Genomic DNA, 15,550 nt, shown 5'->3' with positions numbered 1-15,550 from the left:
ATGGATAGTGTAAATTTTTTTATTTCTTCAATGGCACCGTGAAGATCAGTTGATGTTACAATTGCTTTCTTAGAGAACACGGATGCAAAATAGGAATTTAAAATTTCGGCCTTCTCAACATAATTTTTGACCGCTTCACCCTTTTCATCCTGTAAAAATCCTGTAGCATCTTTGACTTTTGTTTTGCTTTTGACATGCCCCCCAATCCTTTTTTACTGATTTTGCTCTCCCTTTAAAGTCTGACTCCTCGCTGTTCTTCTTCCTCTAGTAATACAAGATTCGAGGATAGTATGATCATGATCGCTGCCTCGTAAATTCCCAGCCACCTTTACTTCCTCAACCATTTCCTCCCTGTTGGTAAGAATTAGGTCCAAGATTGCAGATCCTCTTGTTCTCTTTTTTACCTTTTGAAAGATAAAGTTGTCAGCTAGAGAAGATAAGAATTTTCTAGACCCAGTACTTTTGCCTGAGAGAGATTTCCAACAAATATCTGGATAGTTAAAATCTCCCATGATCTCTATGCTGTACAATTCTGAGAACAGAGACATCTGATGTAAAAAGAGTTTATAGATGTCTTCAGTCTGTCCAGGTGGCCTATAGTAAACACCTACAATAGACTCCTTTCTGTTTCCTTGAATTCTTACCCAAACAGTTTCTACAGAGCTACCGTTTTCTGAGGCTTGGATCTCTGTGGAGATAAACGTTTTCCTAGCATACAATGCAACACCTCCTCTCTTCTTGTAATCCTGTTTCTAATAAATAAGTTGTAGCCTTCAAGGTTTGTATTCCAAGCATGTGTATCATCCCACCAAGTTTCAGTGATGCCTATGACAGCATATCTGTCTTCCTGTGTTAGCAGCTCCAATTCTCCTTGTTTGCCATGCTCTGTGCATTTGACACATTTTAGTTTGTAGTCTGTTTCTCTTGCTCCACTATTTTCATTCACGGTTTGATGTTTCTGTTTTTCCTTTCCACTTCTAACAGCAGAGTTCTCAAAAGAATTAATTAGCTGCAGATTTCTTCCTGATCATATATTTCCCATACCATATTGCTCCAGTTTAAAGTTCTCATGATGAGTGCAGCAAGGCATCTACCAAATATGTGGTGTTTATGTTTTTGTAAGATGCAACCCATCTCTAGCAAGGAGTCCACTATACAGGTAATTCACTCCATGATTAAGAAACCCAAAACGTTGCTCATGGCACCATCGACGGAGCCAGTTGTTCACCTGTAGAATCCTGTTCAAACTCCTTGGTCGATGTCCATCCACTGGGAGGATGGATGAGAAGACGACCTGCGCTCCCATTTCATTCACTTTCCGGCCTAGGTCTTCAAAGTCTCTGCCTAGTACTCTGTATTCATGAGCTCATATAATCCCACCCTACAACTGATTGACAACTTTCTGTGTGCATAGGCGGAAAGCTGCCAATCAGTGGTGTGGGCGGGGTTATACAGAGTTTAGCATTCAGAGAACTGGTAGATCTGCAGCATATAAAACAGTGATTTTATAAAAACCGAAGCTAGCAACACATTAAATGATACATCTCCAAAATCAGGGTCTCTGCCCCTACATCATGCTACTCTCAGATGAGGTAGCAAAAACCTGGTTATAGATTCCCTTTAAATAGTTTAACATCATCTGAATGTAAAATAGTGTTCTTCTGCAAATACTTAGCTATTCATCTATGATTTTGTCATGTACAATTACACCAAAACTATTTTATTGATTTTATTTTATTCCCTTTTTTTTTTTTTTTTACAGAGAAAACCCCGCCTTTTGTTGAACCATGTCCCCACTTCACCTACAAACAGTACCCCAGAACCAGATACAAGCACTGTACCGCAAGATGCTGCAACCATTCCATGTGCTGCCATGCAGGCACCCACAGGTAATTACACTGAACCCAACTTACTGTATATCTTTTCACCACGTCCTATTCTTTTTTATACAAGAGCACCAAATTCTCACTGCAGTAACTGCAGAAGACCCTTATTAGATCATTGGCCACAACTAATTTCTTTATCTTGTTTTAGAGACACCTGGAATTTCATAGTCCTATTGAAATTTGGCAAAGCCATATATCTGACAGTTAGTATGAGGGTAAAGAACTCCTGAATGGGCATCAAATGAGTCATATGTTTTACACATATAATACCTAGAGTGTGTCAATAGGTTGCAGGCAGGATTTGCACCAGAGTGCAGCAGGGACTGGTATGCAACCTTACACAACTTAGACTGCAAAACAGGAAGGTTGCTCAGGCACCTCCCAAGTGGGGAGGAAGTAATATATACATAATGTCCCACAGCTATTGGCTGGGGAGGAAATGGCAAGTGCACGCGCTGACCCTTTAAGAGGGTGGTAGTGCACGCACGTGTGCCCTAAGGACATGGCTAGAGGACCGGCTGGAAGCGTGCAGAGCATGGGGAAGAGAAGAACTGACCGCAGCATGGGTGAGTGAAGTGACACCCCAGAGACCCTGCCTGTCAGAGCAGGACTCCGGCGTGGTGCTAATTAGTGATGAGCGAATATACTCGTTGCTCGGGTTTTCCCGAGCACGCTCGGGTGGTCTCCGAGTATTGATGACTGCTCAGAGATTTAGTTTTCATCACCGCAGCTGAATGATTTACAGCTACTAGCCAGCCTGAGTACATGTGGGGGTTGCCTGGTTGCTAGGGAATCCCCACATGTATTCATGCTGGCTAACAGATGTAAATCATTCAGCTGAGGTGAGGAAAACTAAATCTTCGAGCACTAACAAATACTCGGAGACCACCCGACCGTGCCCGGGAAAACCCGGGCAAAGAGTATATTCGCTCATCACTAGTGCTAACACATGGTAATCCACATAGCAGCTATCATCTAGAAGAAACAAGGTAATCCACATAGCAAACATCATTTAGGAAAAGCATGGTAATTCACATAAAGCATTTTAACTTGCATAGCAGCCATCATCAGGGAGAAACATGTTAATCCACATAGCAGCCATCATCTAGGAGAAACATGTTAACTCACATAGTAGCCATCATCTTGGAGTAGTATGGTAACCCACATAGCAGCCACCATCTTAAACAATGTTGACTGTTACCTTTTCCTAAATATGAGGGAATGCAACGTGGGATCTATTTAGACAATGGGCTCCATTCATGTCATAAAAAAAAATCCACAGCCTCCAGAGTTCATCTTTGTGAGCAATGACTGTTAGTGGGCCTATTACAGAACAAAATACACTTGGAAGTGCAAATATTATGTACAGTGCATATATATATATATATATATATATATATATATATATATATATATATATATTAACTGTCTCAGGGGCGGACACTGACAGCTTGGGGCCCCTGTGCTAGAAATATGTCTGGGCCCCCCTTCCTACAAAGCATGCCGATTATGAAGGGAACAATCTGGCCATGGGTCTCCTGGAGCCTTGGGCTCTCAGCAAGATGCCAGATTGCCCTCATTATCACCGCCCTGCAAGTGGAACGCACCCCAGGGCCGTGGGGTACTCGGTACCAGGTCCGATACGTAAAGGGTTAAAGGGACGTGTCACTGCGGCAGTGACCCGGTCCGTGGCCCTGGGCACCCATGTTAAAGGGGACAGTCTTTAAAGGGGTGTGTGAAACAAAAGTTCGTGACGCCACCTGTGGTATTTGGTGAGGGGCGACTAACGCCACCCAAAGGGGCCCACTGGGGTGACGTCATGGCAGCAGGGATGGCACGGCTTCCCACAGGTGAAGCTGGGTCCCCAGTGCTCCTGATGTAGTAGGGACAGGTGGTAGGTGGTGTAGAAAGAAACGGAGGACACAGGGTTGCAGTCTCTTTACCTCTTCACTGTATGATTCAGGCAGCCACAGTCCAGGGCACCGGACCACAGGTACTTGCATGGTCCGGCCGGCCTGGAAGCGTCTCAGGAATCCCCCGAACAAGGTGGAGTTGGAAGCCTTCCCTCTAGTGCCGCATTGTTGCAGTCCCCTGCTGCCCCAGGCCTCACACAAGGTCCTTACCTTCTCTTCTCTCTGTCCCCCCTAGGTAGGACACCAACCCGTACGACAGGCAACTCGAGCCTTTTTACAGGATCTCTATCACAACCCGGGCTCTATGTCACTGTGTCCCCAGGTGTCAATGGTGGACAGTTAACCCGAAATCCAGCTGTCCGCCGGCCCCCGCCATGGGGCATGAAGTCACCCCCACAACCGCGGTCCTCCGGCCACCGGTATATGCGCTCAGCTTGGAGGAGTCACAACTTCTCTCCAACTCTTCACTTCGCCTTTGCTCCTTCCTCCTTTCAGTCTCCTTACGAGTTGCTCTGCTCTCTTTTTTCTTCCCAGGAGCTGCAGAATCACTCGTGTGGATAGCCCCAGCTTTCCTTCCTCTCTCCTCGCTCTCCTCTCTCCAAATGCCTAGCAACTGCCTAGCAACTGACTCCTCCTCCCTACCAGAGAGAGCAGCTCCCCTGAAGTCAGGTGTAGAGCTCCCCCTTCTGCCCTGGAGTCAGAACGGTGTTGTATGTGCTGAATACCTGTTAAAGGGATTCTTCCTCACTTCCAAGCATGACATCACTCTCCCCATGAGGAAAGCAATGCCACTGTAACAACCGGTTACCTGGGGTGTTACACTTCCCCATTAAATCCAGTACTCCGGACTGGGAAAACAAAAACAACAATAAATTGGTTAAAGACGTACAAATATTTTTGAAATGCGTTTTATCTGGTAAAATAACTTTTTCTTCCCTTTATGGGAGGCAATGTCTTTAACGTTGCATTAACAATATATATAAAGTGCAGAAAATAACTTTGCTTCCCTTTTTGGGAGATTTCTTTCTTGAATGTTACATAACACAAGTGTAAACATTTTTCAAGTGCACAACATTACATTAATAACACTTTTACTTCTTGTTCCAGGGCAGGTCCTCAGGCCTGTATCCTCCTGGACTGGAGGCCAGCTGGATCTTCTCTTTTGGGGACACTTGCATGGACTGCACGATTTTGGTTAGTGCAGCCACACTTTTGGTCAGTTCCTGGACCTGGAGACGTAGGTCTGCAGAGTCTTTCTTTAAAGTCACTCAGCGTGTGGGACTCCCCCCGAATATTGTGGCAACCAGGCTGCTCCCGACTTATTAGGCATGGATAACAGCATTATGGGGGCTATAGCTGTGGCTGGGTCCGGCCAGTTTACAGGGACTGCGGTCAACGCTGGGTCTGGCAGCATTATTGGGGCTGCGACTGTTGCTTGGTCTGGCGGTATCATGGGGATTGCGGCTGCATCTGCCGCCGGCGCTGCATGTCCACCCAGGCTGGACATGTTCCTTCTCCCCCCTGTTGGAACGTTGTTGTATATGCTGAATACCTGTTAAAGGGATCTTTCCTCGATTCCAAGCATGAAATCACTCTCCCCGTGAGGAAAGCAATGCCACTGTAACAACCGGTTACCTGGAGTGTTAGGGTATGTTTCCACTTTCAGGAAACGCTGCGTGTTTGACGCTGCGTAGAGCCACAGCGTCTAGATGTTACAGCATAGTGGAGGGGATTTCATGAAATCCCGTCTCCACTATGCGGTAAAACACGCAGGCGGCAGACCCGCGTAAACGGACATGCGGCGCGTCTTTTCAGAATGCAGCATGTCTGTTTACAATGCGGCGAAGGTCCGTCGCCGCTCTGTAAATTTATTATAGACTATCATTAGATGCGGTAAAACCACATCTAATGATTAGTAACATGCGTAGAAACTGCATAAACGCAGCTTACTACACATGTCTGCCGGCTCACCTGTCCAGCCGCCGGAAGTCCCTCGTCCACTGCAGTTCTCGCGATAACTTATCTTATCGCGAGAACTGCCGTGCACGTGACCGGGAGTTATCTCCGGTCACTATTCTGGTTCTCACAAACAGCTGATTAGCTGATTGTGAGAACGCTGTAGTGTAGGTGATCGCTGGAGAGTTATCTCCGGCGATCAACTACAGGCTCTGCTATATCTGGATGTCAGGCATCCAGATGTAGCAGAGTCGGACTCGTCTAGACTGTGTGCACATACAACATACACCGTACGACAGACGACATACATGCGACATGCAACATACAACATGTGACGTGCGACATGTGAGGTGTGACATACGACATGCAACGTGTCACGTGTCATGTGACATGCTGCATGTGACGTGCGACATACCACATGCAACATACAACATGCAACATTCTGTACATACATACAGAACATGCAACATTCATAGCATACATATAGTACATACAATACATACATATAGACATACAGTACATTAAACAGAGTACATACTCACCATCACCATGATCACCAAAGCCATTGTCACCTGTAACGAATAATAAACAAACAATATACCCCCTTAGCCGCAGACATCCAATTAAAACGAGTGTCCCACGACGATCTCCCGTGGAGAGCAGCCACATCAGTTGATGTGACCGCTCTCCAGGGGCTCCAGGAATACAATGATGGAAGGTATCCTTCCACAATGTATTCCCCACAATGTATTCCTCCGCCCCTGAGAGAAAATAGTCCCTAGTCTCACTTGTGGCACTGCTGTGTGGGAAAATTCCCACGCAGCTTTGCCATAAAGTGAGACTCTGAACTAAGGTAACCTCAGTGATGCACTGCAGGAGCCATTGTCTCCTGTCAGTGTGTTACTGATGGTCCATAGAGCCGTGACATCACCCAATGTCACTGTTCTATAGGGGAGATCGTCGTGGGACATTCGTTATTAATTGGACTACGGCGGAAAGGAAGTATACGGTTGGTTTATTATTTTTACTTTTTTTTTTCAGGTGCTCAAGTATGGTAAAATAAAGAATAATAAAATACTTTTTTCTGGCTGTGTTTTTTTTTTTTTTTTAACTTTCACTACAATAGGATTAGTAATGGATAGGCGTCTTATTGACGCCTCTCCATTATTAACCGGGCTTATTGTCACCTTATATTAGCTAGGTGACATAAATCCCTTATTACCCCATATCCCACCTCTACAGGGGAGCGGGATGCGAGGGGCTAAGTGCCGGACTTGGCGCATCTTACAAATGTGCCATTTCTGGGGCGGCTGCGGGCTGGTATTTGTAGCCGGGGGGGAGGGGGGGGGAGACAATATCCATGGCCCCTCTCTAGGCTATGAATATCAGCCCGCAGCTGTCTGCGTAGCCTTTCTGGCTATAAAATATAGGGGGACCCCATGTCATTTTTTGGGGGGGTGTCTCTATTTTTATAGCCAGTAAAGGCTACGCAGACAGCTGCGGGCTGATATTCATAGCCTGGGAAGCTCCATGGGTATTAACCCCTTCCTGTCCCTCTCTGGCGCAGAACATTGCGTTTAAGGCCAGCGTCAATACCCGGCTCCGGAGCGTTCAGCTGCATAGAAATACAGGCAGCCGCACGCCCCGCTCCCGAGCACCGGTGGCAGTGCTGGGTATTGAAGCGAGAGACTTGTTTGAGTTTCTCACGAGTATGACCCCGGCCTAATGCAGATTTCATGTGTGTGTCTTTATTTAAGGCCAGGATCACACATGCGAGATACTCGGACGAGTCTCACATCTTAATACCAGACACTGGCGCCAGCACTCGGGAGTGGAGCGTGCACCTGCATAGAAATACATGCAGCTGCACGCTCCGCTCCCGATTGCTGGCGGCTGTGCCAGGTATTAAGATGTGAGACTCGTCCGAGTTTCTCGCTTGTGTGATCCATCTATCGTATCTATCTATCATATCCATCTATCGTATCTATCAATCATCTGTTTATCTATTATCTATCGTATCTATCTATTTATCGATTATCGATATATCTATCGATATATCTATATATAGATCTATTTATAGATCGATATATCGATAGATACGATAGATGGATACAATAGATAGATATGATAGATACAATAGATGGATACGATAGATATGATAGATATCTATCGTATCTATCTATTATCTATCTATTATCTATCAATATATCCATCTATCGATATATCTATAGATAGATATATTTATAGATAGATATACCGTTAGATAATAGATAGATAGATAGATAGATAGATAGATAGATAGATAGATAGATAGATAGATAGATAGATAGATAGATACCATAGATAAATACGATAGATACAGTCATGGCCAAAAGTATTCACACCCCAGCAATTCTGTCAGATAATACTCAGTTTCTTCCTGAAAATGATTGCAAACACAAATTCTTTGGTATTATCTTCATTTAATTTGTCTTAAATGAAAAACCACAAAAGAGAATGAAGCAAAAAGCAAAACATTGATCATTTCACACAAAACTCCAAAAATGGGCCAGACAAAAGTATTGGCACCCTCAGCCTAATACTTGATTGCAGAACCTTTAGCCAAAATAACTGCGACCAACCGCTTCCGGTAACCATCAATGAGTTTCTTACAATGCTCTGCTGGAATTTTAGACCATTCTTCTTTGGCAAACTGCTCCAGGTCCCTGATATTTGAAGGGTGCCTTCTCCAAACTGCCATTTTTAGATCTCTCCACAGGTGTTCTATGGGTTTCAGGTCTGGACTCATTGCTGGCCACCTTAGAAGTCTCCAGTGCTTTCTCTCAAACCATTTTCTAGTGCTTTTTGAAGTGTGTTTTGGGTCATTGTCCTGCTGGAAGACCCATGACCTCTGAGGGAGACCCAGCTTTCTCACACTGGGCCCTACATTATGCTGCAAAATTTGTTGGTAGTCTTCAGACTTCATAATGCCATGCACACGATCAAGCAGTCCAGTGCCAGAGGCAGCAAAGCAACCCCAAAACATCAGGGAACCTCAGCCATGTTTGACTGTAGGGACCGTGTACTTTTCTTTGAATGCCTCTTTTGTTCTCCTGTAAACTCTATGTTGATGCCTTTGCCCAAAAAGCTCTACTTTTGTCTCATCTGACCAGAGAACATTCTTCCAAAATGTTTTAGGCTTTTTCAGGTAAGTTTTGGCAAACTCCAGCCTGGCTTTATTGTGTCTCGGGGTAAGAAGTGGGGTCTTCCTGGGTCTCCTACCATACAGTCCCTTTTCATTCAGACGCCGACGGATAATAAGGGTTGACACTGTTGTACCCTCGGACTGCTTGAACTTGTTTGGATGTTAGTCAAGGTTCTTTATCCAACATCCGCACAATCTTGCGTTGAAATCTCTTGTCAATTTTTCTTTTCCGTCCACATCTAGAGAGGTTAGCCACAGTGCCATGGGCTTTAAACTTCTTGATGACACTGCGCACAGTAGACACAGGAACATTCAGGTCTTTGGAGATGGACTTGTAGCCTTGAGATTGCTCATGCTTCCTCACAATTTGGTTTCTCAAGTCCTCAGACAGTTCTTTGGTCTTCTTTCTTTTCTCCATGCTCAATGTGGTACACACAAGGACACAGGACAGAGGTTGAGTCAACTTTAATCCATGTCAACTGGCTGCAAGTGTGATTTAGTTATTGCCAACACCTGTTAGGTGCCACAGGTAATTTACAGGTGCTGTTAATTACACAAATTAGAGAAGCATCACATGATTTTTCGAACAGTGCCAATACTTTTGTCTTCCACCTTTTTTATGTTTGGTGTGGAATTATATCCAATTTGGCTTTAGAACAATTCTTTTTGTGTATTTTTCATTTAAGACAAATTAAATGAAGATAATAATACCAAAGAATTTGTGTTTGCAATCATTTTCAGGAAGAAACTGTGTATTATCTGACAGAATTGCAGGGGTGTGAATACTTTTGGCCATGACTGTAGATCCATAGATAGATATGATAAATAGATACGATAGATAGATATGTATCGTATCTGTCTATCTATCTATTGTATCCATCTAACATATCTATCTATCTAGCTGTGTGTGTATATTCTTCAATGGAGTATGTAAATGAAGAGGTTGGACAAGAAATGACATCACAATTCTTTTTTTTTGTATATCTTTATTGAGCCTACAAAAACACACACAAATCCGCATGAAAAACGCGTCAAAAAGCGCATGAAAAACGCAGGTGACCTGCCAGTGACCTCAGGTGCAGATTTGGTGCAGATTTTACCTGCGTCAAATCCTGGTGCAATCCTGAACGTGGAAACATACTCTTACACAAGCAACGGTGTACATAGAATTCACAGGGCACCATAGCAAAACTTCTATTTTGTCTTCCCCACACCTTTTACTGAGATGGAGATAACTATCTCCATAAGGATTCGGTTACGCTAAGCCCAACCATGTATATATTACATTGTATGTCTGGTATCTATACCATCTGGTATCTGATAAAGGGTTATTCCCCAAATATATCAAGTTATCCCGATGATAAGGTATAACCTACTGACTTTTGGGGGACTGACTGCAGCTCAGCCGTGAATGGATTGGAGGGGCGCTTGCTTGCCTTCTGCTCTATTCAGTCTATGGAACTGATAGAAATAGCCGAGCGCAATGCTCAACCGCTCTATAGATAATGGAGAGCAGAGGCCAAGCATGCACAACTCTTTAAAGAGCCTGGCTGATTTTCCTATTTTTTTCAATTACAGTATCATACTTGAACCAAAAGCAAATATGTTCACATATATACACACACATATTGTGAGACAGTGACTGGCGTCATTGTGAATGGCTGGTATGTGTCGCAGAGACAGAGGTTGTCCTCTGCGCTGTAAGCCCAAAATGTTGTTGTTCTGGGTCTTATAGTTTCACAAGTGTTTGTTTAGTTATAATGGGGGCTTACAGGGTTAGTTGGAGAGCTGGGCGGGACTGAGTAACCACACACACCTCCCACCTATGGGGGTGGTTGCAGGTACATAATGTGACCATGATTTGGGGCACATGTTGAGAGTGTATGGACCTGAATAGTTAGAGGGTAAGGTCCTGGATGGCCTGTGTTGGAAGATCCTGGGAGTAGGATCGGATTCCTGGAAAGCACATGGTGAGGCCATGGACCTGAAGGCCTGTGTGTTGGAAGGTCCAAGGAGTGGACTTCCTGAATAGCACTTGGAGAGGCTGTATGTGCAGAGTCTGTGACGGCACCGTGTTGGGGAAGCTACTGTTCCTTCTGCGGGTCTGGACTGTCGGGAATGCCCTGGTCACAAGGATGGTGATCTCAGTAAGGCAGCTTTCCCCAGGAGAGAGGACTGACAGGAGTCAGCGTGTGGAGCAGGAGCTCCTGTAAGGTAACTCCAGATAAAGGGGGTTACGAGCAGGCAAGTATCTGCCAGTGGAACAGATTGTTAGTGCCTATGATGTTCCATGGACGTTTATGAACTGTGCAGTCACCCATGGTAACTGGACGAAGTGAGAAGTCCGGCGTGTTAAGTGACTGTGAGTTGTAGTTGTATAAAATGTGATGTAATGGACTTTACGTTATGCAGTTTATGAGTCTAAATAAACTGGAATAGACTGTTTATGTGAGAAACCGTGCCTGTCTGCTTTAATCCGGTTGCCAAGTGAGTGTCCCCCAACATAACTCAGGGAGCGCCATCTCACAATATATACATACATACGTGCATACATACATACATACATACATACATACATACATACATACATACATACATTCATTCATGAACACACATATATACACAAGCATGACAAAATAATCCGCACCACTGCAGCACATATGCTGGATTAATTGTACAAATCCAATCCGCTATATTGGCTTTCCAAATCAGACTACTGAGTGCCCACTCATGAAAAAGACAATAATGCAGTCCATGTAGCAAGTAGAAAAAGAGTGGCACTCACCGTCCTAAAAATGTCACTTTATTTCGGCAATTTTTAAAACATCCAGGTCAGGAGAGCAGGGTGGATTGATTTAAATCACGCCGATTTAAATCATGATTTAAATCACGATTTAAATCAAAAGATTTTTTTCTATTTAAATCGGATCGATTTAAATCATGATTTTAATCATGATTTAAATCACTGATTTAAATCAAAAGGTTTTTTTTAATATAAATCACGATTAAAATGAGAAGTGAGAGCAGTGCGCATGTGCGCCCATAGTTACACGGACGAAACTAGGGGCAACGATCTAACGCCAGGGTGAGGGGGGGGACCCCAAAGTAAGTAAAAATCTTTTTTGTTTTACTATATGGCAATAGGTAGGTGTTTAAAAGCAGCATGTCTTAATTGTATAAACTATTAATAGCCTCCACATTTTGTTCATACTGCCCCTTTAATTCCACACTTCTAGCTTGGTTTCACTTTTGGTTTAGTTTCTTTTTCCATTCAGTTGACATGCCCAAACTTGTTGGATAGTCAGCATCCTACAGAAACCTCTGGAAGAGCATGGCATTGTGAATGTTACACATATACAGCCTTTATTCTACTGAGTTAAACAACTCAGCTTTATCTCATGATGGAAGAACCTTTGGATGGTAAAATATTTTCCTCAAAAAGCAGTTTATTGAAAAAAATCCGATTTAAATCAAAAAAATCCGATTTAAATCAAAAAAATCCGATTTTTTTGATTTTTTTAAAAAAACATTGATTTTTATCCACCCTGCGAGTGGTAAGTGGAACAGAGAGCTAGGACTAGCCTTTTGTTCCACCAACAACTCTCCTGACCTGGAGGTTTCAAAAATTGCCGAAATAAAGTGAATTTTTTAGGCCGGTGAGTGCCACTGTTTTTCTGCTTGCTACATGAACATATATATACATAGACACACACAGAGAGACACATGCATGCATAAACACACATACATACACACACATGCAAAACACATACATATGCACACATCAGGGCCGGCTCCAGGTTTTTGAGGGCCCCGGGTGAAAGAGTCTCAGTGGGCCCCCCCTTTAACACATACCACGATTCATGATGCACAGATACAGCAGAGAAATATAGGTATAGTACAATGCCAGATTTCACTTCTTACATGAGTGATAGCTATTGTAAATTCTACAATACCATACAGCAGAGGGGCTTTATATAAATCAACCCCTTATAAGCGAATTTTGCACAAGCGATGCACGAGCCTTGCATTGCATCACCCGAAACGTCCGTATTTCTATGCAGCTGCACACTCCTGTCCAAAGAACGGGCGGCTGTGCAGGGTAAAGTGATGCGAGGCTCTCGCAAGTGGAACTTAGAGTCCGACCTAATATATAGTAATGTTTGGTCACTTACTAGTCCACGTGTGTGTTCTGGAAAATAAGTCCTGATAGTGGGTTTTCTGCACTGTGTCACTCTTGGAGTGGGTGACATGTAGATCCTGTGCTTTAGCAGATGGCTATCTCTAGTGAGCTAACTCACACATATAACCAGCAGCCTTTGTTTTGGCCGAAATAATTTTTAAGCAGCTACCACGACATGGTAGACTCTTTTGGCCGGGCCCTACTCTACTCTAACCTATTAAACATTTGTTAAAATATGCAATGCAATTTAGGTGTTAAAATGACCAACAATATTGCACACAAGGGACAAATACCACCGTACCATGACCAGACACCATATTACCACCACATAGTGACCTATAATACCACATACAAAGAACAAATACCGCCACATCATGTCCAGACCACATATTACCATCACATGGTGACCAATAATACCACATATCATACAGACCAAAAGTTTGGACACACCTTCTCATTTAAAGATTTTTCTGTATTTTCATGACTATGAAAATTGTAAATTCACACTAAAGGCATCAAAACTATTAATTAACATCTGGAATTATATGCGTAACAAAAAAGTGTGAAACAACTGAAAATATGTCTTATATTCTAGGTTCTCCAAAGTAGCCACCTTTTGCTTTGATGACTGCTTTGCACACTCTTGGCATTTTCTTGATGAGCTTCAAGAGGTAGTCACCGGAAATGGTTTTCACTTCACGGGTGTGCCCTGTCAGGTTTAATAAGTGGGATTTCTTGCCTTATAAATGGAGTTGGGACCATCAGTTGTGTTGTGCAGAAGTCTGGTAGATACACAGCTGGTAGTCCTACTGAATAGACTGTTGGAATTTGTATTATGGCAAGAAAAAAGCAGCTACGTAAAGAAAAACGAGTGGCCATCATTACTTTAAGAAATTAATGTCAGTCATTCCGAAAAATTGGGTAAACTTTGAAAGTGTCCCCAAGTGCAGTTGCAAAAACCATCAACTGCTACAAAGAAGCTGGCTCACATGAGGACCGCCCCAGGAAAGGAAGACCAAGATCACCTCTGCTTCTGAGGATAAGTTTATCCGAGTCACCAGCCTCAGAAATCGCAGGTTAACAGCAGCTCAGATTAGAGACCAGGTCAATGCCACACAAAGTTCTAGCAGCAGACACATCTCTACAACAACTGTTAAGAGGAGACTTCGTTTAGCAGGCCTTCGTGGTAAAATAGCTGCTAGGAAACCACTGCTAAGGATAGGCAACAAGCAGAAGAGACTTGTTTGGGCTAAAGAACACAAGGAATGGACATTAGATCAGTGGAAATCTGTGCTTTGGTCTGATTAGTCCAAATTTGAGATCTTTGGTTCCAACCACCGTGTCTTTGTGCGACGCAGAAAAGGTGAACGGATGGACTCTATATGCCTGGTTCCCACCGTGAAGCATGGAGGAGGAGGTGTGATGGTGTGGGGTTGCTTTGCTGGTGACACTGTTGGGGAATTATTCAAAATTGAAGGCATACTGAACCGGCATGGCTACCACAGCATCTTGCAGCGGCATGCTATTCCATCCGGTTTGCGTTTAGTTGGACCATCATTTATTTTTCAACAGGACAATAACCCCAAACACATCTCCAGGCTGTGTAAAGGCTATTTGACCAAGAAGAAGAGTGATGGGGTGCTACGCCAGATGACCTGGCTTCCACAGTCACCAGACCTGAACCCAATCGAGATGGTTTGGGGCGAGCTGGACCGCAGAGTGAAGGCAAAAGGGCCAACAAATGCTAAGCATCTCTGGGAAACCTTCAAGATTGTTGGATAACCATTTTCGGTGACTACCTCTTGAAGCTCATCAAGAGAATGCCAAGAGTGTGCAAAGCAGTCATCAAAGCAAAAGGTGGCTACTTTGAAGAACCTAGAATATAAGACATATTTTCAGTTGTTTCACACTTTTTTGTTAAGTATATAATTCCACATGTGTTAATTCATAGTTTTGATGCCTTCAGTGTGAATTTACAATTTTCATAGTCATGAAAATACAGAAAAATCTATAAATGAGAAGGTGTGTCCACACAAAACAAAAGTTCTGTACTGTACAAGGAACAAATACCACCACACCATGGCCAGACAACATATTACCACCACAGTGACTGAATACTGCAATACTGATCAGTAATAAAAAAAAAAAACCCACAATACTAATATCACCATATGTGCCATTATACACGGGAGATCTGTACTTAGTATGCGGTGTCAGTGTAAAGGTAATATAGTGATCATTGGTGACATTATACACAGGACCGCTGTATATAGTATACAGTGTATAGTGTCAATGTATAGGTAACACACAGACTCACCAGTGACGCTGTGGTGAAATGTGTATGTATATATATATATATATATATATATATATATATATATATATAGGTCTAGGGTTATATGTGTGACTAGTGATAACGTAACATCTGTCC

At 43.3% G+C, this 15,550-nt stretch overlaps 1 protein-coding gene across 3 annotated transcripts in view; it reads left to right on the top strand.

Moving 5' to 3' along the window:
* The window catches only part of SCMH1 (Scm polycomb group protein homolog 1), a 434,218-nt gene that overhangs the window by 401,724 nt on the left and 16,944 nt on the right, over positions 1-15,550 (top strand). For 2 of the 3 annotated variants that reach the window (XM_077295619.1, XM_077295618.1), the window contains exon 8: positions 1,763-1,889. In XM_077295619.1, the coding sequence (XP_077151734.1) occupies positions 1,763-1,889 (127 nt within the window). Of the gene's footprint in view, positions 1-1,762; positions 1,890-4,906; positions 4,994-15,550 lie in introns of all 3 variants that reach the window. The other variant, XM_077295617.1, reaches the window with a different exon arrangement.

The sequence above is a fragment of the Ranitomeya variabilis genome, chromosome 3, assembly GCF_051348905.1.
Source record: "Ranitomeya variabilis isolate aRanVar5 chromosome 3, aRanVar5.hap1, whole genome shotgun sequence".
In the NCBI taxonomy this organism is placed as follows: Eukaryota; Metazoa; Chordata; class Amphibia; order Anura; family Dendrobatidae; genus Ranitomeya; species Ranitomeya variabilis.
This window is presented reverse-complemented; position numbering and strand designations above follow the sequence as displayed.